Source organism: Lepidochelys olivacea (assembly GCF_965140295.1).
Source record: "Lepidochelys olivacea isolate rLepOli2 genome assembly, chromosome: 3".
Lineage (NCBI taxonomy): Eukaryota > Metazoa > Chordata > Testudines > Cheloniidae > Lepidochelys > Lepidochelys olivacea.
Genome location: NC_140413.1, coordinates 11,834,310 through 11,859,493, shown reverse-complemented (window position 1 = coordinate 11,859,493; position 25,184 = coordinate 11,834,310). Strand labels below are relative to the sequence as shown.

Sequence of the window (25,184 nt, the reverse complement as noted above, 5' to 3'; positions counted from 1 at the left end):
CGGAGGACTAACTAAGCAAAACACAACTGGGTACCCTTTTAATTTATTATTTTGCTGCAGAAGGGCCTAAAGGCCCCAGCCATGGAGCAGGACCCCATTGTGCGAGGTGCTACAGTATCTGAAAGGAGGTATTGTTATCCCCATTTTAACACACGGGGGAACAGATTTAGAGCTGATTAAATAACGTGCCCCACGTCACGGAGAATGGATTTGGATACATATCCCCCCTGCTCCCCACACACACACTCTGGATATTCTCTCAATTTAGTTGCCCTACTAGAAATGCTGGTCCCATGAGGAAGTGTTGGCTATTGCCTGGATAGTGCTGTGTTTCCCTACAGTGAAGAGAGACAGATGGTCAGGGTGAGTCTATAGCACTCTCACCTTGTTTAAAAAGTCTGGTCGCTCGCCCTTACATGAAGAAAGCTGCCACAGACCCACCCACCCCCATTGTGCTCTAGGTCAGCCAGCCAACTGTGCCAGTGGGATGCCCAGGTGCACCTCAGGAGCAACTAGGACAGAGACCATGCAGGTCTCCACCATTAGGCACACTTTCTGAGCAAAATGCTTATTTTATCCGTCCCTTTTTGGGGTGTGTGTGTGTGGGGTGGTTCCCGTTTCCTCACAGATACTCGAGAATCTCAACACACAGCCACACACCAGCTCCCATCCTCTAGGTTAGGCTCTCGCCTTCTGGGGCTATCCGTGCCGTTCCTTATTCAGAGCATCGATAAGGCCACCACTCTGCTGCTCCTCAGCTTCAAGAACCTGCTTCCAGGCCTCCTCACCAGTAGGTTCAGAGCTGCAGCCCGATCCCCAGCCTGTCGTAATCACTGAGTCTTTCCATGGACGTCAGTAGCCTTTAGCACAGGCCACTGCATCGAGCCATAGAATTGCCTTCAGAATCCACTTGCGTTCTTAGCACATTGGGTAGGAATCACTTCCCCTATACGCTGCCTGCACCCAAACCATGGAACAGGTCCAAGCCATGGAAAGAGCCAGCCACCTTCAGATGTGTTGTCTATGACAAAGATAGATCAAACACCAAATGGAGCAGATTGCACCTCTCTCTGCCATACCTGGTGGGTCCATCCTGTCATGCTTTGGGAACACTAGAATAGCTAGTCATAGCGACGAGGTATTCGCAAATTGAGGAAACACACACACCAGTGTTAAGCACCACTTGATGATTCTATGCCTTTTATTATTTCAGAAAATATCTTTGTTGAGAGTTTGTTCACAAAAGCCATTTAATGAAAAAAATTCCGTACAAAATTGGTTATTTTTTAAATGTCAGGGGAAGAATAAAAACATATGGTGGTGATGGGGAGTTGAAGAGGTTATCCAAAAAATCAACCCCCCCAAACCAAAACAAATTAAAATACATAACAAAGGAAGAGAATGTTTGCACTAAAGCATAAATATGGAAGAACAGAATTTTCCTTGAGTTTCTTTGTTGAAGTTTGGTCCAGAGAATTAAACAGGTTAAAAAGACAGATACGAGCACCCACCCAAACTTTGTGTCTTGTGTCCATCCCTCCCTCTGGCAAGAAGTACACATGACATAAGGAGATGAGTGACCCAGATGACAGCGTCAATATAAAGACTGCCAACTTGAGCCACATGTTATGCACTCAAAGGTCACAAAAAGGAACTGCTATACTGCACGATCAGACAGCTGTAGACGCTATCTACTGTAGACAGAAGTCAGCTTCCATTGACTGGACTCCATAGTCAGATGTAGCTGTAACTCCAGTCCACTGGAATGAAGACCACCCCTCTACAGATTTCATGTCTAGTTCTGAAGAAAGACCATCCTCCACTTAATATAAAAACCAGGGAGAAACCCTTCCCTTATTTGCTACACCTGTGCATGATAGGTAGGAAAAAATCATCCTACAAAAATACAAACTTTAATGCCCTGTTGAGCAAGGAAGATTCATTTAACAAACTTTTAAAAAGATATTGATCTGCAAAATGCTACATTCTCCCCGACATCCACCCCTCTAAGATCCATCTGGGACAAGGAGAGAGGGAGAAGAACTGCTGGTTCTTAAGAGACTTTGCCACAGCCCAGGTTAGGAGGCGTTCTGTGCTCCACGCAATTATCACAACTTGACCTCATCTCAGGGGCCCTCCCCTCCCAGGGTTTGGTGACGGATGCAGGCACTACTGGAGTGACCACGCTCCAGGCGGGTTATTGCACAACCAGCGGTGCTATAACACTGAATCTGGGACCCAGGGCCCAATTCTGCATGATCCCGAGTGCCCTCAGCCTTCTAGCAGATGGGGACACTCAAACCGTTGCAGAAGATACGCAGCACTTTGTGGGATGGGGCCCAAGAAGGGGACCCATTCGAGAAGCGGGTCTCCCCTTCCCCATGCTCTCTGCACCTTTGTATGTGGATGGGTCGATGAAAGAGTTAACCCTAGAGACTGGAAAAGAAAATAATCCATCTCTACGAGGAGATGGTTCTCCAGGATAGAGAGGAAGTTTTGGTTTGCTAGGAAACGCAAGGAGAGCTGCACCAGCGACTGCAGAGCCAGGGACAGTATGTGCACAGGAGCAGAGAGGAGCAAGAGCGTCTGCATTGGGAGGGATGGGATGGGAGCCCCTCCAGCCACAAATGACCCCAGCGATGCCTGCGAAATGGCAGCCCATGGGCGTCACTGCAGAGGCCGACCGATCTAGGCAGAAAAAGGGGAGGGGATTTTAGCCATGGAGAAAGGAACCATCCCACAAACCGAAAAGGCACAGAAAACGAGGGGCGACTTCCAGCGGGAACGGTCCCTTTCCCCAGTGACTCTAAATATGGAACACGCATCATACAGGTACACAGAGCCTGAGGGCACGGAGTTATTGAGGCAGCGCATAGGCAAGAGAGTACAGACTATACCGCAATGTAAGGCACTTGGTATATAGAGAACAATGAGCTACTTCACGGCCTTGCAGGCTTGTGCCAGAGGAAAGGCTGCCTGGAACAGGGCGGGGTGGGGGGAAATCATTCAGCAGCCTGGTTTATTTGGATCTGACAACTAGCCACCTTTTAACCGGGAGTCTCAGCTCCTCGTCTGCAGTTAAGTCGCTGATGTCAGAGGAGCAAGGCCAGCTCCGGCTCTAGAGAGATTTGGGGAGCAGTCACTCCCTGCAGGGCTCAGCGATCCCCTCCTGGCTGGGAGCGGACGGGAAAGGGGAGAGGGATGGAAGGGTGAACTGTGCTAGGCCCAGGGGCCAAGAGCTTGTGTCCCAGCTCTCGCTCTCTCACTGGCCTTTCCCGCCTGGTCCCGCTGCTCCTTCACCCAAGTGCTGGCTTTGCTATGCATCTGTCCAGCCAGGGCTAAGGAGGGACAGTCACAAGGTATTCCCTGGTGCTCTGCTCCAAGATATTGGGGGAGCAGGAGGAAGATCCCTGGGAGATGCCAGCTAGTGGCCCTCCTTTGACATTCAAAGCTCCTAGGGGGATGGGGGGAAGGAATGGAATCTGACCAGCTACATTCAGGCTCCCAGGTATTCTCTCCCCAGCACAGGCAGGGGCTTCCAGTGCAGGAGCCAGAACAGGCATGGAGAGGACTCAACATCTGTGAAAGCAGCATGGGCAGCCAGTTCCTCTCACCACCCCAAAAAACAAAAGGCCGGAGAGCATGAATTACAATCGCCTCCAGTAAGGAAAGCCACAGGGAGGAGCATGAAACAAGCCAGGAACATCCAGTATGGTTTATTCTGGCCCGTGTCACTCACCCCAGCTAGGAAGGAAGAACCCTGATCCCGATCTGCATGAGAAGTGATTCCATGACACTTCATCCCTGCTACTCCCTGCCTGCCTCTCCTGCTGCCCCTTTGGGAGCAGCGACACCCTCTCCCTGCTCAGCCAAAGGGAAACGCTACCCCTCCAGGCAGCCGCAGCAAGTGCAGCTGAGCCAGCTTTGCCGAGAGGGAAGCTCCCACCCCAGTGAAGCGCCAAGTCACCTCAATGCATTGCAACATGCCCACTGCAAAGTCTGGCTTACGGGGACCTTCCACAGAGAGAAATACCCTCTGCTGCCTGGCAGCCTGGCCGTCTTGACCAGCACATGGCACTGGAAGAGCCCTGCAAGTGGGACAGCTCCAGCCACCCGGAAGAGGGCACGGGATGCTGTTCCTGGGCAGTGGACAGAATCAATGAGTGCTCGAACAATTCCCCCACATCTCCTCCCAACATACGCAGCCAACGAGGGGTCGAGGGAGAGTGGTTGTATGAAAGAGGCGGCCTCTGAGGTAGATTTGAGACAATTCCATCCACCAGCCGGGGAGGAGGGTGGCATGGATCGGGCGAGAGGCACTCCCACAGGCTGCTCTCTGCTATTCCCACCCAGCCCAGGAAGGGATGCATGGGCTGGATCCCAGATTAACCAAACCCCTCAGGGGATGCGAGGCCTGTGAAGCAGAAAGACAGAAGCTGGCAGCTGCAGCCGGAAGGGAGAGGCCATAGCTGGTCTGGGATGGCAAGGGCAGTGGTGAGGCATGAGGTGAAAGGCCCTGTTACAGATAAACTCTGAGTGGCAGGGAGTCTGCTCTCTGGCACGCAGCGAGTGCTACGTGACCACAATGCCACAGGATTAAGCCAGCACTTGGGTGAGGTAAGGAGAAGCGAGGTGTGGGACCAGGGCTGGTGGAGCCCTCACCTCCAGGGCTTACACATCTTCAACTGAGTTTGGCCTGAGCGACTCCTTGGGTGACATCATCCCAAGCAAGGCACTAGGAATTGCAGGGCAGAGGCAGAGCCGAATCACCGCACCCAGGAGAGGGAGGGAGGTGGGCAGAACCGGCCTAAGAGCTCATGTCCTGCCGCAGACTGCTAGGGATCCCACATGCTGGAGCTCCAGTACGATGCAAAGCATGTCTGAGGTCACCACCCTGTGCCCTAATGCAACAGGCCCAAGCCAGACCTGGCCCGCCTCTGCAATTCCGCTGGGCGTGCTGGATGCAAGGCTGCTCTGCAGTTCACCCAAGAACTCGAGCAGTGGCACCCCCCCGCAAGGACGCCACCCCGATGCCAAGAGGTGCTCTGCACACAGGGCATGGCTTCCCCAGCTCCCCAAACCTCTATCCGCATGGTCACAGGGCACCTTCAAGCACCCGCCTGCCCCTCCGAGCCCAGGATGTAGGGGAATGCCAAAAGGGCAGGGGAAGAACCTGCTTTAGAAAAGGGGTGGTTTGCTTGGAACCATCCCATGGTGCATTTGTAACAAACACAACAGGAAGAAAAAACACTCAAGAAGGGGGCGGGGAGGGGAGAAAATTGCACGCTGATTGACTATAGAACTGAGCGGAAGGAGAGGATGGGAGGTTTGGTTCTGGCTCCTGCAGGCCGTGCGACGGAGCAAGGTTTTTTGGTTTTATTGCAAATGGTTTGGGGAGGGGGGGAGAGGGAGAGACCTTGGGAAGATTGAGAGGTTTCCAAGCCATTCAGCACCTGGGAGGCCGAGGGAGGGGCTGGTGCTTAGTCCTGGTCTCTCGCCCTCCTCCCCAGCAGACGAGCCTTCAGCTCTATGGAGACTTGAGCTTCTTGGTGCGTGGGGAGGTTCCGTTCTCGGCTTTCACCACTCCGTTTTCATGGTAACCTGGGGACAGGGGAGCGCAGCGAGTTAGGGACACTCGACTGGGGCCTCATTGGCTTCAAGGGGGTGAGTGGGCTTAGTGCTGGCTTAAGGGTAAGAACTGTCATCTCAGCTTCCTCCGCTTGGGCTCATGCAGAATTGCAGAGGGACGTCAGCACCCTGCAGCCCTTCCCCCTTGTGTCCTGGTCCCACCAGATCCACGGGCTCGGGTTGCTTCATGGAACACTGTCGCTCCTGAGCAAAGCCCCAGCACCGCCTTCGGGGCACTACGCTGCTGGAGGGGACAGAGTAGGGTCGCCAGGCATCCGGTTTTCAACTGGAACGCCTGGTCAAAAAGGGACCCTGGTGGCTGCTGAGCGGGCTGTTAAAAGTCCAGTTGGTAGCGCAGCGGGACTAAGACAGGCTCTTGGACGCAAGAACAAATGGATATAAACTGGCCATCAAGAAGTTTAGACTTGAAATTAGATGAAGGTTTCTAACCATCAAAGGAGTGAAGTTCTGGAACAGCCTTCCAAGGGGAGCAGTGGGGGCAAAAGACATATCTGACTTCAAGACTAAGCTTGATAAGTTTATGGAGGGGATGGTATGATGGGATAGCCTAATTCTGGCAATTAATTGATCTTTGACTATTAGCGATAAATATGCCCTATGGCCTGTGATGGGATGTTAGATGCGGTGGAATCTGAGTTACTACAGAGAATTCATTCTTGGGTGTCTGGCAAGTGAGTCTTGGCCACATGCTCAGGGTTTAGCTGATTGCTATATTTGGGGTCGGGAAAGAATTTTCCTTCAGGGCAGATTGGAAGAGGCCCTGGGGGTTTTTCACCTTCCTCTGCAGCGTGGGACACAGGTCACTTACTGGAGGATTCTCTGTACCTTGAAGTCTTTAAACCATGATTTGAGGACTTTATTAGCTCAGAGATAGGTTAGGGATTTGTTACAGGAGTGGGTGAGTGAGATTCTGTGGCCTGCGTTGTGCAGGAGGTCAGACTAGACGATCATAATGGTCCCTTCTGACCTTAAAGTCTAAAGTCTATGATTCCGTGCCTGTCCTGGTTCCGCACAGCTCCCAGAAGTGGCGGCCAGGTTCCTGCAGCCCCTAGGCTCAAGGGCAGCCACGGGGGCTAAACGCGCTACCCCCTCCCCAAGCACCAGCTCCGCAGCTCCCATTGGCTGGGAACCATGGCCAATGGCACCTGCAGGTGGGGGCGGCACACTGAGCCCCTGTGGCCAACCCTGCCCTGTGCCGAGGAGCTGGAGGGGCATGCTGGCCGCTTCCCGGAAGCCACCTGAGGTAAGCGCCGCTCAGAACCTGCACGTCAAACCCTCTCCTGAGCCCCAACCTCTGCCCCAGCCCTGAGCCCCCTCCTGCACTTCAAACCCCTCATTTCTGGCTGCACCCCGGAGTCCATAGCCCCAGCCGGAGCCCTCAGCTCCACCGCAGCCCAACCCTCTGCCTCAGCCCAGTGAAAATGAGTGAGGGAGGGTGGGGGAGAGCGAGTGACAGAGGAAGGGGGGATGGAGTAAATGGGGGTGGGGCTTTGGAGAAGGGGCAGGGCAGGGGCGGAGCCTCACGGGGCGGGGCAAAGGTGTTCGGTTTTCTGCAAACAGAAAGTTGGCAACCCTAGGACAGAGCTGGGGCCCGGATGGCTCCTGGCCATTGCTGATCCTTCTGCAGCAGAGGAAGGGACCCGACAGCATCCTGGGCCCTTACATCTTGCCCCCAGCTCAGCCACACACGGCCCTGCTCTCAGCACCCGGCCTTGGCACTTACCCGACTCCCTCTTGACGGGCTTGGACTGCTGTTTGGTGAGGGTGGCAGCTCTCTGCCTGGCGCTCTGCTCATTCCAGTACTCCCGCCAGCGCCGCAGCTGGAAGTGGATGAAGTGCCACATCATCCAGGCCTGGGAGAGGCACACCAGGGACAGCACGCCCATCCTGGGGGGTGGGAGGGGGCAGAGAAGAGGCAGGCTGAGAATGGAGCAAAGAGACCGAAGCCAGGGGCCATGGAGCCACTTCCAAACCCAACCAAGCCAGCTAGTAAATGGCCTTCATACCCAAAGACCACAGCGATCTACAGAGACTGGTGCTCTCCAGAGCCACAGACCAGTTCTGTGAGGACCACCTGAGGGGAGGGAATAGTTGTTCCAGGTACCAGCCCTGCCCTGAGTCCCGCTGCCAGTTTTTGCTTAGGTACAATCACGCCTGCCACGTCCCTAGGCTCCTCTGACAACAGGAGGGAGGACACAGCCAGACAGAAGTATGATTTATGTTGACCAGGTCCCTTAAATTGCAGTTATGGCTAGAAAAGGGATTGTACTAAGTGCACCTCCTTACATGACAGATCTGCTTGGAGGCTCTCTTCGTATCTGGTCTCTTTACTGAGCAAACAAGGATTTTTCTTTCCTTCACACTACAGTTCACAGACAATTTTGCTGAGCCTCAAGACAGCCTAGCACCCAGCTTGCGCGCCTAGCACTATGCTGCATCTAGAGCCCTCGGTACGGGAGAAGTTCCAAGCAGAAGACAGTTGGATTTTCAGACCCCTCTGACTTTGCAGGTCCGGCCCTTGGGAGCCGAGTGGGAATGGATGGGTAGAGAACCTGAACACGGGCATCACTACTGCTTTCATCAGTCCCCTTCCTGACTACATGAGCATGCGTTAAGCAATCCGGCAGACCATTTCAGCCTACGGGAAGGAAGCCGATGGAGCAGCACATGGCCACGTCTTACCTGGAAAGCAGAGTGTTGAAGTTTCCTTTCTCTGGGTCGAACGCCTGGTTCTCCACCCGAGCCAGCCCGAAGCCAACAACCAGCACGGAAAGGGTGAGGGTGAAGAGCCGGGTGACCACGAACACCACTGCCCAGGCATTAAACCTGTGTGAATTCCAACAGGAGCGTCACTGGGATGAGCCTCCATCCGCAGTGGGGGCGCACAGCCAGCCTACCTGGAAGGGCAGCAGGAGTCGCGAGACGCAGACATTCAGGCCAGGAAACTGCCTCAACATGCCCAGGAGCAGCATGTTGTTCATGGGGACCCACTTTTAACAGGGTTGAACTTTGGGGGAGGAGGGGTTATTTCAGCCTAGGAGTGCTATGCAACTGTCACAGCTGGCCCCCTTCCTGCAGCCTCAGCAAGGGTGCCGTTGCCGGAACAGGCCACGCGTGAGATGGCCCTGCCGAGTCATGTGGGAGGCAGGTTGGCTGGGGCCTGTGCTGAACAGGATTTAAGTCTCCAGGGCTGTCAACCTTCCACTCCAGAGCACACCACTTTGTGCATGCGCAGAGAGTCTCCTGGCACATTTGTGCACAGTTGGCACTAGCGAATTTCAGGCCCGAAGGGATTTCAGGTCCAATTCTCTTATGCCCTTTGTTGTGTGTGGTCATGCAGCCCACTGCAACAGGAGCATATAACGTCACCACCATTCCAGTATCTGTTTATATTCATTAGGCTTTGTGTTAGGAAAGCAGCCTGCTGCGCTAGCTCTGCGCATACACCTAGCGAGGGATAGTTTTGACGAGTTTAAACAAACAAGACAAAGGGTGGGAGGGTAAACAGAAGCACAGAGAGAAGATGAGACTGGCCCAATATCTCACTGAAGGCCAGCAGCAGAGCTAGGAATAGAACCCAGGTCTCCTGATTCCCAGGCCAGTGCTCTAGCCACTAGACCACACCACCTCTCCAACTTTGCACCGCCGTACATGACTACACAAGGTCTCAGGCCCTTCACAGGCTGCACTGATCAGGGGTTCTTATGCTTACTGAATCAAGCCTGGGAGTTAATCCGGCCTCGAGTGCCCTCTTTGTACTTGTGCTGTGGAGATCTTCCTGCCCACTGCCAACAGGCTAGTCAGGAACTGCAGCACCCGTGACCCCTCTCCCCACCCCCAAGGTGGGAGTTCTCTTGCAGATCCGTTCTGGAGAAGGAAGACAGACTTCCCCCTAGACTCCATTGCATGACAGTTCTGGCCGGCAAGGGGTGAATCGCTCCTCTCAGCTCAGTGTACTTACAGCTTCTCGTTGTTCTCATCTGTGAAGTAGAATAGACGGGCCATGTGGAAGAGGAATTCAGCGAAGTACTGCAGCAGCAAGAGGACAAGCCCCAGGCGGGTTAGGCTAGAGAGAGAAGACACAGGCATTGCCATATTGGAACAGACCTGAGCTCCAGTCAGCCACCTACCTTATTACTCCTACTTCATGTTTGTTCTGTGGACTATGTGCTTCAAATCAAAATCAAAACCCCGTTGTGCTGGGCCTTGGACATACACATGCCTGCTCCAGACAGGTTACAATCGAAATAGACTTGACATGGTTTAAGGGGAAACCAAGGCACAGAGCCCACTATCACCGAGCAGAGCCGGGAACAGAAGCCAAGGTCTCTTGTATTGTAGTCCAGTGCACTAGTCACTGGACCCTGCTGCCTCTCACATAGGCTGCGTGCTTCACCGGATGGCGTATGAAAGTCTTTAGAACGTATTTGTTCTAACTGCAATAACAACCCCGGGAGAAAATTTTCCTGACACCAAAAAGGGGATCACATCTTCCAGCCTGAGACTGAGAAGCACTCGCAGAGGTTTGCGTTGTACGATGCTCTGAAAGTATTAGGTGCCGGCATGTCATCCATCCTAGCTATGTGACTAGACAATATCTTCTTTCCTAAAAGTAGCTATTCTCCTATTTGGAAACTGTTGGCTTCAGTAACATACTGTAGCTGGGAGTTCCACAGGCTAATCATTTGTTGCATTTATTGTTGGTTTTTAAATCACCCCCCCCCCTTTACTCAAGTCTCAATGCGTCGGCCAAGATTTTCACAGGGACTAGCGATTTTGGCTGCCCACCCCTCAGCAAGTACTGAGCACCCGCCCTCCGGAAACCAGGATTTTCCCATCATTCTTCGCAGGCCCCATAAAGCGAACTCCACTGCACTCACTTTAAGAGGTATGCTCCAGCTATATGCATCAGGTACAGGGTGATGTACCGCAGGTGACGAGGAATCTCCTCCTGGCAAAGGAACAAAGATTTAACAGTAAGTTCAACCTTCCTCACTTGGAAATCTGAATGAGCACACGCAATGGAGCAGCGAAGCACGGAGGTAAGTCTAGGGCTTTCCCTGCTCCGCCAAGATTTGTGGAGCGCTCCTGGTGGTACATGCAACATCATCCTGTGGCCATGAATATTCCACCTAATTGGCCAAGTGTAAAGGCAACATGGTGGCCAGGGCACCTATGCAAGCTGAGAGAAAGCAGCTTCCAAGCTCGCTCTCAGTGTAAGGGGAACATGCAGCAGCTGTGCCTTCCCCAGCCTTGCACTTCTCCCCAAGTTCCATGTATGCAGTCTGGCATTTTGCTTCTTAAAGCTACTGCAAATCCACTGGCCAGTGGTTCCACCAGATGAGGCAGCCTTTGCAAAGCCTGCAGCGCGGCCTGTCCAGCACTCACCTTGCGCACCTTCTGGAAGTATAGCTCAGGCAGGGCATGCAGCCAGTAGGCCAGCTGGCAAAGGTAGAAAAACTTCACCTGGAACCTGAAATGCAAGGACAGGACAGGTGAAAGATTGGCAGGCAAACCCAGCTCCAGACTGGAAGTTCCATGTGTGTAAATATTCCCCATACTATGGACTGGGATGGGGCATCACCCCTTTGAGAGTTGCGGGGAGAATTCCTCTGAGCAGAAAGCACATGCCCTGATCTGACCCCTGGAAATCAAACCAGCTACCCCAGTCCCAGCCAAGGGGGGGAAGACTGCCTGATCTACTACACCCATTAACTCAGCAGGAGGTCTGTCCCCTGTGGACTTTTCCTGGAAAGAGGAAGCCTCGGGAAAGCCAGAGAGCCTGCAGGGAGCAGCCATTCCCAAACAGTCTGGGGGATGAAGGTCAGGTTTGGGCTAGTTTTTTAATCTCTTATTTGAGGACTGGGAAAGAGGTACTGGCCTAGGGCCTTAGACAAAGTCGTCAAGGGGTTACTGCTTTTCAAGAGCTAATAGATACGGCACCCAAGGAATGGGAGGGAAAAGAGAGAAGGAGAATTTGACAGCAACCAAAATGCAACATTGTGTGTTTGCTGGGAGGCCTGGCAGACTCAGACTCATTCCGGATTTGGCATGCGGGTGCTAGAATTCCATTTGCGCTGCACGGGGCACCACAGAGCACTCCTCTCCCTACTGTTTTGCACCTACACTAGGATCCAGTTACCCACTAGCATTCAGGGGAGTGCGCACATGGGAAGGAGGGGCCAAATATAAGTTTAATCATTCATGGGATCCAGGATTCCTGGGCCAGAATGATCTAGAGTCACAGATTTCAAGGCCAGGAGGAGAACTGTGGTCACCTCCTAGGCTGACCTCCTGCGTAACACAGGCCAGCAAATTCCACCCAGGGATTCCTGCTTCCAGCGCCTAACCCCACTGAGCTCCTCCTGGGGATTTAGCATGGGAGTGGGAGCCAGGAACCTCCTAACTTCTAACCCCAGCTCTGCCGCTGATTAGTTGGGCAAGTCCCAACTTCTCTGCCCCCATTAGCATCCTAATAAGGGGACAGATCACTCCTGAATTTCTGAACCCATGGTTCCCAAACATTGGCTATACACTGACTGGAGCTCCCTCTTTCTGTCTGGGTACTTATATATCCCCCAGCCTCACAAACCTTCCCAAGTTCACCATTACAGCATCCCTGCAAGGAGGGGAGAATTATCATCCCTCATTTTACAGATGGGAAACTGAGGCACAGAGAGGTTAAGTGACTTGCCCAAAGTCACTGGGAGCTCGGAACCGAATTCAGGACTCTCGAGTCCCAGGCTACAAGGGGAGACATGCTCTGAAGTGCCCGATCACACAATGCCTCCCGCCACCCCGCCACCTCCTGAATTTGTATTAAGATTTCAAATGTCCCTTAAGACCTTTGTAGAAATCAGGGTTTACTGGCAAACCCAGCATGGGAAGGGGCTGTGGGATCCTTTGTACAGTGCTTTGAAAATACACAGCAAGGTAAATGCTGCCTAGTCACATGGCACTGACTCCCATGCCACGTCCTGACATTAACCTAAAAAGAGGAAGGAAGCGGTCAGCTGAAGAACAGAGCGCTTACGGGAGAAAAACATGAGGGTAGTTTTCCCACCAGCTCCTCGGATTTGACAAGTATCCTTCCTGAAAGAGAAGAGGAGAGGCAAGTTCTAAGCAAAGGAAATCATCAGCACGTGTCGGTTCTGGGGTTACCCACATCAGCACCAATTCCAACTGCGCAAACTAAATGCCATGTCAGTAATGAGAAACTGAGAAAAGGGGCCTGGAGGCTGGATCCTTTCAGAGCAGCTGCAATTATTACAAGCTGAAGCACGTTAGGTAAGGCCAGCATTAAGGTTGCCAAAACACTGACATTCTAATAGGCCTCTTATGGCTGATGATAATTTTGTCCAACTTTCACGTAACAGGGCTGCACCTCTCCAGGTCTCCTCTGTATCTGAAGGGGAACTGAAATAAAAATTGGGCAAAACTTCTTCAGCCATTTTTGAACGCAGGGAATGTTTTTTGTTATAAAGCTGCTGCAGCCTTCCCCCAGCTAATCTCTCAGTGGGAAAGGGCAGAAACCTAATAGTTCAAGGATGGAGACGGTCCCATTTGCCTTTTAGGGGTCCAGTGAAAATGCATTTTGATTCCACCAAGCTATAAAAGGCTTACAACAGTGTGTACCAGCCAGCCAGCACGCTGAACGAGCCCTGGGTCCAGCAGAGGTAACAGGATGCGATCCTGTAATTAAAACCCATAAGCCCAAAGGGGTGAAGTTCAAGTTATGTCTCAGTGTTCCCTTATGCTCCCCTGCCGGCCTGTATCAACCTGCAGTCACTTGTCTTAGACTGTAAGCTCTTTGGGGCAGGGACCCTCTTTTCATTCTATGTTTGCACGGTGCCTAGCACAATGGGGTCCTGACTCCTGGTCCTGGACTGGGGCTCCGAGGTGCTAGGATGATACAAATAAATAATAATGGTTGTGCAGGAAACCTGAACTTGGACATTCCCAGATTTATTTTTAGTGCTTTGCTCTGCAAACGTAAGTGCTCTTTTAATGCAGTGTCTTTGCATGGACATATTTACTTCGGTTTACTGGACTTTTGTCTTCAACACCGCAGGCTGCTTTGGAATTGTGAGATACAAGCGGATCAATATTCAACACATGCAAGCCCACATGCAGGGCTTGTCTGCACGGAGCAGCTAGCGCGCGCTAAGCCACGGTGTGATTTTACAGCACAATAGCTACCTTGTGCTAGATCCTCATGTGGACACACTGACTGGGCACTCTGGAAGTGTATTAAGCTGATGTGCACCAAGGCTCTGTTAGTGCAGAGTAAGAGTGTCCACACAGGGAGTTAGTGCGGAGTGGCTGGGGTGCACACTAACTATTCTGGGCTTTCTCACCATGTAGAGAAGCCCACGCTCCCAAACCAAAGGGAAGTCTCCTCCCATCAACTCCCCCTCCCTTAAGGAAAGCACGGGAGAACAGAGGCACCCTGAAGGCCAACAGATCTTGGCTTTGTCAGACGTAATTTCACATGGTGTCAAATTGAAGTTGGGGGGAAGTTGGGATCTGGAGGCAAAACCCGCAGCCAGGGCCAGCTTGGACGATTCACCCTCATTTACAGCGTCTTCTCTGAAAAACCACCATGGATACCGAGCTGCAGCCAGGCTGGGGGACAGAGCACACAGAGTTAGAAAGCTCAGAAGCCTCTTTCAGTCAGCTGGCACGCCCTCGGGGCTCCCTGGCACAGCAGCAACTTGGGATGTTTACAGAGGAGGCTGTGGCCCCCAGTTAGAGGCAGGAGGGCGGAAGCTCCCTGCAATTGGGGGAGGGGGACAGAGGAATAGAAGGAGGAGTAAGGGGAGGTACTGAGACTTGGCCAGGGGTGGGAGTGGGCAGCCAGCTCCAGGCTTGGAAGGACAGTCCAGGGGCTTCCATTTCAGCTCTGCTGGTCCTGCTCCCTGGCCCGGTCCCAGGCCCTGACGCAGCCACTCTAGCCCCTCTGGGTTCAGCTCTCGCCGCTGCAACCTCCCCGCCCCCTGCACCTGGGCATGTGCAAGCTGATGCAGGGACAGCGCCCCCACAATATTTCTATTGCAGGGGCTCTAGCCCCCCTGCCTACCAGTTCTGCAACCCCTGGCTAGTGGAAATATCTGAAGCAGGATGGTGGTGGTGGGGGAAGAGACTGTAGCCGTGAAGTACTCAAACAAGAGTGATGCTGCTAATTTGCTCTCAAGGGGCACGAGCAGCCCACACGAAGGGCATAAGAGATGTTGGAGAATGGACAAGTCTTTTTAACCCTCCGGACACCAGGCTTTCCTGGTGGGAGGGAGGGGGAGCAGAAATAGGTATCTAGATGGGCAGCCTCCAAAGGGTTAACGCTGCACTAACGAGAGACAGGGTGCCCACCGCCGGCAATGAGAGAACAGGCACCACAGGGCGGGTGCAAAGCCAATTGAAGCCAACGGTAGCTTTGCCACCTGTTTCAATGGGCCACGCCCCATATCGTTCACAGGAGCATCCACCAGCCACGGGCGTCTCGGGAATGAACGTACTTTAAAGTAATACAGGCTGCAAAAGAGGGATGCTCCGTGACTGGCTTGCGAGGCAGTGCAGGTCGGGAGGGGTTGGCAGGGCCAGGTGAAGCTTCCAAAGGAACATTTACTCGGTGGTTTTAATTAACTGGAAACTAAAGAGTCACAGGGAGCCCTGGGCCTGGCCAGGAGCCCATTACACCAGGCTGGGCCAGAAACAAAATGAGAGTGAACCCGTTTTTTTTTTTTTTTTTAATTTAAAGTGTCCCCGTCCCTCCCCAGAGATAGTGAGCCACAAGAACATTAACCCTTAACACCCTGGCTAATTCTTAACACAGTGGAGACCAGCCAGTTCCTTGGTCACAGCTAAGGAGAACTGAGTACTGGCAGGAGGCCAGTCTTACAAGCAGTCTTGATCCTTTTTTTTTTTTTTAAATAAATCTCTCTCCCTCCCCCCGACTCCCTGCCTGCAGGCTCCTGATACCCACCTCCCTCAGGCTGGGGCCCACCACTGTGGAGGTGAGGTACATCTGGAGGGGTAAAACTAGGGTGGAGCCAGCTGTGCTGGAGGAGGAGTTGGGGCCTGAGGCAGCATGCAGCTGCCAGCCTGCTGGGAAGGACATGGGTGCTAGGGCAGATGCTGTAGATGGAGTTTAGGGTTATTTACTGGAGTCACATGTAATTTGCGACAGTGATAGTCAGTTACTATCCAGCACTGGCTGGATACCACATACTGGGGCATTCCTGACACTGGGGGATATGAGAGGCTTAATACAGCTGGTTAAGTGGTAACTCTTTAGTAACTGCTAGCACCCTTTCTGTTCTTTGGATGAAGCCTTTTGTATGGGACATGTATTAATCCACGTATTTAAGAGCAATCCAAAAACACCTCCCCTCCACACACAAATGGCTGAGTTAGCCTTGCCAGGAGGATCCTTAACTTTTGCATTGCCTGACTTTTGTCTACTGCATTTATGTTCTGTGACATTAAAGCTGAAATTACGTAGGTTTCGGTTGGGATTTTGGGGGGAATGGGGGACACTGGCTCATGCTTTAAACCCACATTTTACAGAATGTTTGCACAATGCCTCTGCCCTATCTAGCCCCCCTGCCCCCAAATCCAATGGAAAGTCAGTTTACATTTTCATGCATATTAAAGTCTCCTGGCATCTCTAGGCTTTTATGCTACGCTGCTCCCCCAGCTTGGAATCAGAATGTGAGCGGAAGAGCAATTGGCAGTAAGACACTTGGAGTTCAGAGACCTTAACTGTGTTTAGCAGAGTTTATCCCCTTCTCTCTGCTCATTCCAAGGGCTTTGGTAACCTGGGTTAAGAGATCTGCTCTTGCTAAAATGCACACAGCCAGCCCCACCCGCAGCTCCTCCTTGCAGCAGCTTTGTGGACTATATAGTACTGTGTGTTGACTCCAGTCGATCAGATGGCACCATTGGTTGAACATTTCCAGCTTTCTCGTCTTGAATAAAGGGGCCTCACATAGCAGAAAGCCAGAACAACAGGCTTCCCAGAGAGAGGGAGAGAGCAGGCTGCCAAGGGATTGTAAAGCAAAGCCTAGGATACAATGCAATTCCATGGTCAGGAGTTTTGCCTAAGAATCCTCCCCTTGTCAGAGAAATGTGCTCCAGAATCTTTCCCCACAACATAGGACAGATGAAACCCTGGTGCCATTATAGTCAGCGGCAAAACTTCCCCCAGATTTAGTGGGACCAGAATTTTACCCTCTGTTTGTATCCTTCACGCTTGCAAAGAAAACCCTGAAAACACGAACCAAGTGTAAACTAACATGGTGACGTCTGCCTGAGTCTGCCAGCAGCCTGAAACAACAGCTTAGAGGGGTTAATTGTTGTGTGTGTGTCTGTCTGTCTGTCTGTGTGGAGAGTCTGAATCCTGAAATGACCGTTTAAATTGCTGCACTGATGTCTCACTGCTGACAGTTTTTGCAGAAACACCCAGCTAATGTGCTCATTCCATGGGCTGGTTCCAAACTGTCTTCTCCCCCTCCCCAAGGTGCCAAGATCCTCCCGTGCTCCCTATGACAACTTCTACAATGCGGCTTCATTGTGCGCTTTGTGAGCTAGTCATAAAAAGTGCTCTATAAAAGACAGGTATTTATTATCATTATTACGCCTTGTCAATACAGAGTCGGTGTCACATTGACAACTTGAAGTCTGGAGATAGCTTCAAATCAATTAAATGTAATATTAAAACGAACAGCACAGTGGCTGCCATGCTGACTGCATGGTTCACTCTCAAACTGAGCTCATTCAAACCCCTGTTTTTAGCTCAGTGAAAGGGACACCGAATTTTCTGTCTGCCGTGCAATCCCCTAACTCTGACAGAGACTCAGTCCAGCTCGCCAAGCAGTACACGGAGCCCCACTGTACATGCTGCTCTGGAGTCCAGTCGTCTGCTCGCTCGAGACTCCCTCACCCCTCACAGTAAGTAACTTTGGAGGGATTCCTACCGATGAGAGCATGGGCAAGAACTGCCTCAAACCAACACGCACAGAAAACACCCAGCAGAGGCAATGCTAAAGGACCCATGTGAGCAGGAATCTGCTGCAGACTCCCTCAGTCTAGGCCCAATCTCTGTAAAGGGAAACCTGAAATGGACCATGCAGAGTCTCGGCTGGGCCCTCTGCCATAGCTTACCGTGACCACTACATACAAGCACCAGATCATGGAGGTGAGATGGAAAGCCACCAGCTGCCCCGATTCGTTGAACTTGCTGTGTTTGACCTTGGAGAGATGGAGCCGCCTGTTGATTTTCTAGAGGAAAAATAATAAGAGGGCATAAGCCACAATGCCGGCAATTCACCTTCTTCACTCCCAAACACCAGTCACTCCCGCCTGCCCCTGAAGTGAGAGCTCACCTGCCACCATGTCAGGCTAGAGAGACCCCCCGGCCCGATCAAACCAACCAGCACAGAAAGGCCAGCCAGCATGCAGAGGCCAGCTGTGGCCACTAAGAGTCAACATAGAGGCCTGCGGGCTCTTTAACAAGAGGCCCTCCAGGAATTTTACCTCAGAACAGAAGCAGAACTTACATCCAGGACGTAGTCCTGCAACACCATATGCAGGATGATTGCTATGAAGACATAGAAGAGGATGGTGATCAAGTCCTTTAGCCCGTAACGGTAGTGAACTAGCTCGCCGTCTGGGGAGAGAGAGACGAATATCATCACTGCAGCTGTTGGGGCTAGGCCAAAAGGGCATTGTTTTCCGACGCCGAAGCGGGGGGCCGGGGTTGGGTTTTAAAGGCACCCAGAGATGAAGTGTTTTTTTTTAAATAAGGTGGATGCCAAGCCTGGGCACACGCCCAGGGAGTGGTGAGGACCCACACATGTGAAACAGAGCTCGTTTCTAGTTCAGGATCATCTTTGTAAAAAAGAACTTTAGGCAGGGTTAACACACATCCGTATTTTCCCGGACAGGTCAGGCTTTTTGGTTCTTAAATCGCCATCCGGACGTATGGCAACCCTGTTGGTACAAAAAATACATACTGGGGCACATCCCTTAAATCAGAACTTTTTATAGTGAACCGGTTGTTAAGATTTTGGCAGCCCATCACTGGATGGAACCCCATGGCTCTGGGTGTCCCTAAGCCTCTGACTGCCAGATACTGGGACTGGATGACAGGACTGGATCAGTTGATAATTGTCCTGTTTTTTTCTTTCCTTTTGAAGCACCTGGCACTGGCCACTGTCGGAAGACAGGATACTGGGCTAGATGGACCATTGGTCTGACCCATTATGGGCATTCTTAGGTTTTTATGTTCTAAAATAGTTTGTACTGTCAGCTTTAATCTGTGTATCTTTAATGAACATTTAGGGGAAATTTTCCAAAGGTATTTTGAAAGCAGTTGATGTGATTAGACTCAAGTGCCTAAATCCCTTCTGAAAATAAGATTTAGGCTCCTAAACCAGATAGGCATTGTGATGCTGAGAACTGCAACGCTTAAGTACTTTTAAACAGTGGGGCCTAATCTTTTAAACAGGCAGGACTCATTTTAAATAAGCCATATTTGGTGTTTGAGGCCTAATAAAAGTGGACAAGGTCACTTTGACACTGACAGGCCAGCTCAGATCAAAGCCATGGACTAGTTCACTTGTGGGTGAATATCAAAGAACTGTTAATATTATTGTCTTCACTTACCTATAACCTGTCGTCTACTATCACTTTACACTATGTATACCTGGTAATTAGGTAATCCTAGATTAAAGTGTGCACTAGTTAAAATGTGAATGTACTGGATGTGTAAACTTCATGAAAACTAATGAAGGATTGTTTCTGGCTATCACATTGTGTTTACGTTAGGTTTAACCATCACACAAGATTGAAGCCTTGGAAATGTAAAAGACTGCTAACATCAAAGCACGGGTTCGTTGTGTTTGACAATGGAAAGTCACAAGCTCAGTTTGTATTTAGTCCACAAAGAGAGAGCCCATGCTGTGATGAAAACACTTGCCAGATTGCTTTCCACAGAAAGCAGCTGTAAAGATGGATCTAGGGATCGAGCCTGTAGCTCTGGGTTGTTTGGACACTCACAGGGGAGCACTCCAGAAGCAAGACAGAGATCCCCAAAGTTATTTTGGGTAATCCTGAGAGAGGTATGGAAAACGCGCAGATCACTACATCTCCGCTATCATTTGGACTTACAAACTTTGACTCACCTGTTAATGTATTTTACGGGTTTTAACCTCTAAGTAACTCTCATTGCCTTTCTTAGCTTAAAAAAAAGCTTTAGTTACTTTACTAGAAAAATTGGCTACCAGAGTGATCTTTGGTGTGAGATACAGACTGGGGTAAGTGACTGACCCTTTGAGGTTGGGAGTAACATAATGTGAAGTGATATTTGGTATAAGGGACCATTATCACACAAAGTCCAGTTTGTCTGAGTGGCAAAATTGGCTGGAGACCCTAAGGGAACTGCTTGAGATGCCATGGTAAGGCTAATATAGTGATCCAGAAGTTCACAATTGTTACTGGCTTGGTAAAAATCTAATTATAGAATATACCACCAGTTTGGGGTGTCTACCCTGTTTTCTGACAGTCTGACCTGTCTGGCACTCACAGATTGGCACTCACAGTTGTGAGCTACTCCAGACTCTACAATCTACAGCCAAGCTCTGCGATACAACTGCATTTGCTCCAACCCCTCAGACAGAGACAAACACCGACAAGAGCTCTATCAAGCATTCTTACAACTATAATACCCACCTGCGGAAGTGAAGAAACGGATTGATAGAGCCGGAAGAGTTCCCAGAAGTCACCTACTACAGGACAGGCCTAACAAAGAAAATAACAGAACGCCACTAGCCGTCACCTTCAGCCCTCAACTAAAACCCCTCCAACGCATTATTAAGGATCTACAACCTATCCTGAAGGATGACCCAACACTCTCACAAATCTTGGGAGACAGGCCAGTCCTTGCCTACAGACAGCCCCCCAACCTGAAGCAAATACCAGCAACCACATACCACACAACAGAACCACTAACCCAGGAACCTATCCTTGCAACAAAGCCCGTTGCCAACTGTGCCCACATATCTGTTCAGGGGACACCATCACAGGGCCTAATAACATCAGCCACACTATCAGAGGCTCGTTCACCTGCACATCCACCAATGTGATATATGCCATCATGTGCCAGCAATGCCCCTCTGCCATGTACATTGGTCAAATTGGACAGTCTCTACGTAAAAGAATAAATGGACACAAATCAGATGTCAAGAATTATAACGTTCATAAACCAATCGGAGAACACTTCAATCTCTCTGGTCACGCGATTACAGACATGAAAGTTGCTATATTACAACAAAAAAACTTCAAATCCAGACTCCAGCGAGCAACTGTTGAATTGGAATTCATTTGCAAATTGGATACAATTAACTTAGGCTTGAATAAAGACTGGGAGTGGCTAAGTTAATATGCAAGGTAACCTATTTCCCCTTGTTTTTTCCTACCCCCGCCCCCCTCCTCAGACGTTCTTGTTAAACCCTGGATTTGTGCTGGAAATGGCCCACCTTGATTATCATACACATTGTAAGGAGAGTGATCACTTTAGATAAGCTATTACCAGCAGGAGAGTGGGGTGGGAGGAGGTATTTTTTCATGCTTTGTGTGTATATAAAAAGATCTTCTACACTTTCCACAGTATGCATCCGATGAAGTGAGCTGTAGCTCACGAAAGCTTATGCTCAAATAAATTGGTTAGTCTCTAAGGTGCCACAAGTACTTCTTTTCTTTTTGTGAATACAGACTAACATGGCTGTTACTCAAACTCCAGACAGCGTGAGTCACATTTTAAATATGGAGTATGTATAATCCCAGCTACTTATGGTATCTGATCTCATTTAAAGTTATTAAAATAAGTACCGAAGAACTGAAGGGGGCTGAGAGAAGAGTTATGAGAATGATCAAGAGCCTTGAAAAACTCTCCTAGGAAGGGATTGATCACTTATTCATCTGTAAGGTGATAAAAAAGATAAAATAATTACTGGTCTAAAGAAGGTAGATTGGGAGCATCTACTCTCCCTGCCTCATAACACAAGAATCAGGGGACATGCAATGAAACTGAAAGGTGACAATTTCAAAAACAACAACAGGAAATACTAGTTCATGTAAAACTTAAGCTGTGGAACTCATTGCCACAGGAAACCGTTGAGGCCAAGAACTTCGCAAGACTCAAAGTGCTTGACATTTATCTTTATAACAAGAATATCCAGAGTTCTAATTAAAGACAACGAACATTTTGTAAAGGATATTAGCCTACAGAGACAGGGACAAAGCCTGTGTGTGAACTGGAATAATCCACATCTACCCATTGCATGGTTCTTACACCTTCCTCTGAGGAATCTGGTGCTGGCCACTGCCAGAGACAGGATACTGGGCTCCATGGAGCTTGGGTCTGAACCAGTCTGGCAATTCCTACGTTCCTATAATAAATGTTGCAGGGTTTGTGAGGTTTTTAGCAGTTTCATTACTTGACACTATAGTTGGACCATCCCATCTCCTTTCTTTAAAGTATTTCACAGACCTTTCTACCTGTAATTGTTCTTTTGCTAACTGCAGGAGAAGGTACCTCTGAGTAAATTAATTAGGGTATGTTGGATTTATGAGCAGCTAGTGTGACAGTGTATTCACCTCGAGATGGAGGTGAAGCTGAGCCAAGAAAAATTGAAGCTAGCAACAGAAGTTTCCTACAAGTGCACTCTACTGCACTACAGAACAATTGGGTCAGAAATGGAAGGGTCCCTGTTAGGCTAGCTACTCCATCTCCCTGTTGCCAGTGCTGGGCTGTTCCCTATTATACCCAATGGTTTGTCCTGTTTTAACATGTTCCAAATGTCAGGGCTTCCACCACTTCCCTTGCGAGATTATTTCATAGGTTCATAAAATTCACTCCACTGCAGTATTCACTGGGTGGAATTCTCTGGCCTGTGCTATACGGGTCAAACTAGATGATCAGAGTGGTCCCTTCTAGCCTAAACATTAATGTTATGATCAGAAACGTTCCCCTTTCATCTCATTAGCCCTAGTTGTACCCCACACTATTAGGCTATGTCTTCACTCCAAATGCTACAGCAACATAGCTGTAACACTTCAGTGTAGACACCAACTACAGTGACAGGGAGGGATTTGCCCATCGCTCTAGTTAATCCACCTCCTGGAGAGGTGGTAGCTAGACTGGTAGAAGAACTCTTCCTCTGATCTAGTGCTGTCTACACGGGTGTTAGATTAAATTAACTTAATCTCTTAGAAGGGTGAGTTTTTCAAATTCTCCCCGCCCCCAGAGTGATAGCTATGCAGACGTAACATTCCAGTGCAGACCAGCCCTTAATTCCAATGACTCCTTTCCTTCCTTGGCATTTACACACTTTAAATATCTGCAGATTGCCACGCACCACACACTCATCCCCTCAGGCATCACTTAACCAAGCTACATATAGCGAACGCTTAAACCTAGTCTCCCAGAGAACATAGCAGATGGGTCATTACTTAGGACAATGAAAGCGAGACTGGACAGAACACTGGAAGAGATACTGTAGGACAGCTCTGTGTAAGAGACAAGCAAGACAGCCTAACAGATCTTTTCCATCTCCAGCGGCTAGGATGAATACAAACTGCAAGCTCTTTGGCGAAAAGGACTGGCATTTACTGTATGTCTGAACAGAGCATGGTCGAGCGTGCTGCATTGATTTTACTGGGGCACCCACATCTGACTTCATTTACACAATCCTGGTTTTCAGTGATCTTGTTCCCTTTCTTTTTCTTTCCTCCCAACAACTAACTACATCAAGAATTTAAAGCTGGAGGAATTGCCAATAGCCCATGCAGTCCAACACAGTGTCTCAACCAAATGCTCCTTAGCAGACAAAAAACACACCCTGTGCATATTATTTTTTGTCTGAACGTTAAGACAGTTTGGGAGGATTACGCTGTGAAGTGCTCCGATTGGTTTGGCCAAGTGGTTTTGTGGGAGAGGGATGGAAGAAGCATTACAATAACTATGTGTCATTAAGGAAATTTTCTTCCTGACCCCAGCTAGTGGGAAGTTTATGCCCTGACGCATGAGGATTAACAGCCCAGATAAACAGTAACTGAGCTATTCCCTGACTGCTAGCATAGTTTTTTTTAAAGTAGCTTTCTACTATGAGAAAATCCCCCGTGTCATGTACGCTGTGGAATGTGAGACCCATCCAGCTGGGGATGCTTAGCAATGAGGGTGAGTGGCACAGTCTGCTGAGATCCTGTGGAGGATTTGTATGCAGGGCTGCTGCTTTGGTGTGGATGCTCTTACCTGCTGTAGGCACGCTAATGTTATACTGAGGTAAGATGAACAGGAAGGCAGTCTTGGCTGTCGCCTGTTAAAGACAAAAAAACCCACACACCTGGTTAAAGTGAATCATAGTATTTTCAATGAACCAGGTACAGATTCCCACCACCACCCATATCCCAGCCAGAACAATCCACCCTGCAGGAACCGTCCCCCACTGAAATCCCAGCTCTGCATGGCTCATGGCAAAGGGTTCCCTGTTTAGAGCCAGCTACGTCTGTTTGTATCCCTCTGCCTCTTCCAAGCCAGCTGCCTTTGCTCCACAAAGCCGACTGTTCAGCAACCAATCACAAGGAACTCTGTGCAGGACACAAAGTCCAGTCTTGTCCACAACCTCTTTCCCCCTGGGTCACATGTCCCATCCCCAATCGCACTGCAGTGCATGCTGGTTAAGTCCAGATCCTCTGCTCATTGTTCAGCCAACAGTCTAAACTGATTTATGAGACTAGGCGGGTCGAGACTACAATTTGCTGGTGTCTTGGGTAAGGCTGATACTTTCAGTCCAATCCAGTTTGCAGGTGAAGTCCGTTACCACTATTAGCTCCCCTGTTAATCATCGCAGCTCACCGCCTAGAGCAGATCCCTTAAAATCAGGGTTGAAGCAGACCAGCAGGGCAGCCTGGGGAGAGGAGATTACGCTGCCCCGCTGCACCACTTCTGGGGGTAAACAGGCAGCATCAGCTGTTTCTTTGGGGCCTTCACCTTGCTGCAAAAGACGAAGCTTAAAAGGGAAACAGCAAAGGGGTAGAGAGGACCACGTTCTAGTCATAATGTCATATCATGGAGGGAAGTTAGACTGGATTTAAACTTAACCACGGAGCAGCCATGCCAACAGCCTGACCAAGAAACAAAGCACTCCATAGGAAAGCGCAGGGAGGGGACAGACTTACAGACAGGTTGCGATGACTAGTGATCAGGACGGAATGACGCCCTGAGCCCGGATGTACCCAGTCTGTCTGTTTGTGAAGTGCTCCCAAGTCCCTCAGGATGAGGCATGCTCCATCCATCCTTGCACGTTGTGATCACGCAAGATCAGTTCAATCTAAGGATGCTTTACATACAGCCTTGTAAGGCAGAGCCAGGATTTCTAGTCATAGTGTGACAAATCCCCCAAAGGGCTGAGCAATACATTAGGCTGAGGGACAGGCCCTCACTCATCCAGCCTCTTGCTCTTAAAAAGGAGAGGAAC

General features: G+C 50.2%; 1 protein-coding gene across 2 annotated transcripts in view; it reads right to left on the bottom strand.

Moving 5' to 3' along the window:
• Positions 1-1,172: 1,172 nt before the first annotated feature.
• The window catches only part of TRAM2 (translocation associated membrane protein 2), a 48,003-nt gene continuing 23,991 nt past the window's right edge, over positions 1,173-25,184 (bottom strand). For both annotated transcript variants that reach the window (XM_084622350.1, XM_084622349.1), the window contains 10 exons: positions 23,960-24,023; positions 18,204-18,313; positions 17,809-17,925; positions 12,683-12,741; positions 11,038-11,122; positions 10,530-10,600; positions 9,611-9,715; positions 8,332-8,475; positions 7,373-7,536; positions 1,173-5,601 (listed from right to left, as the gene is read on the bottom strand). In XM_084622350.1, the coding sequence (XP_084478476.1) occupies positions 5,528-5,601; positions 7,373-7,536; positions 8,332-8,475; positions 9,611-9,715; positions 10,530-10,600; positions 11,038-11,122; positions 12,683-12,741; positions 17,809-17,925; positions 18,204-18,313; positions 23,960-24,023 (993 nt within the window). In that variant the 3' untranslated portion in view covers positions 1,173-5,527. The remainder of the gene's footprint in view (positions 5,602-7,372; positions 7,537-8,331; positions 8,476-9,610; positions 9,716-10,529; positions 10,601-11,037; positions 11,123-12,682; positions 12,742-17,808; positions 17,926-18,203; positions 18,314-23,959; positions 24,024-25,184) is intronic.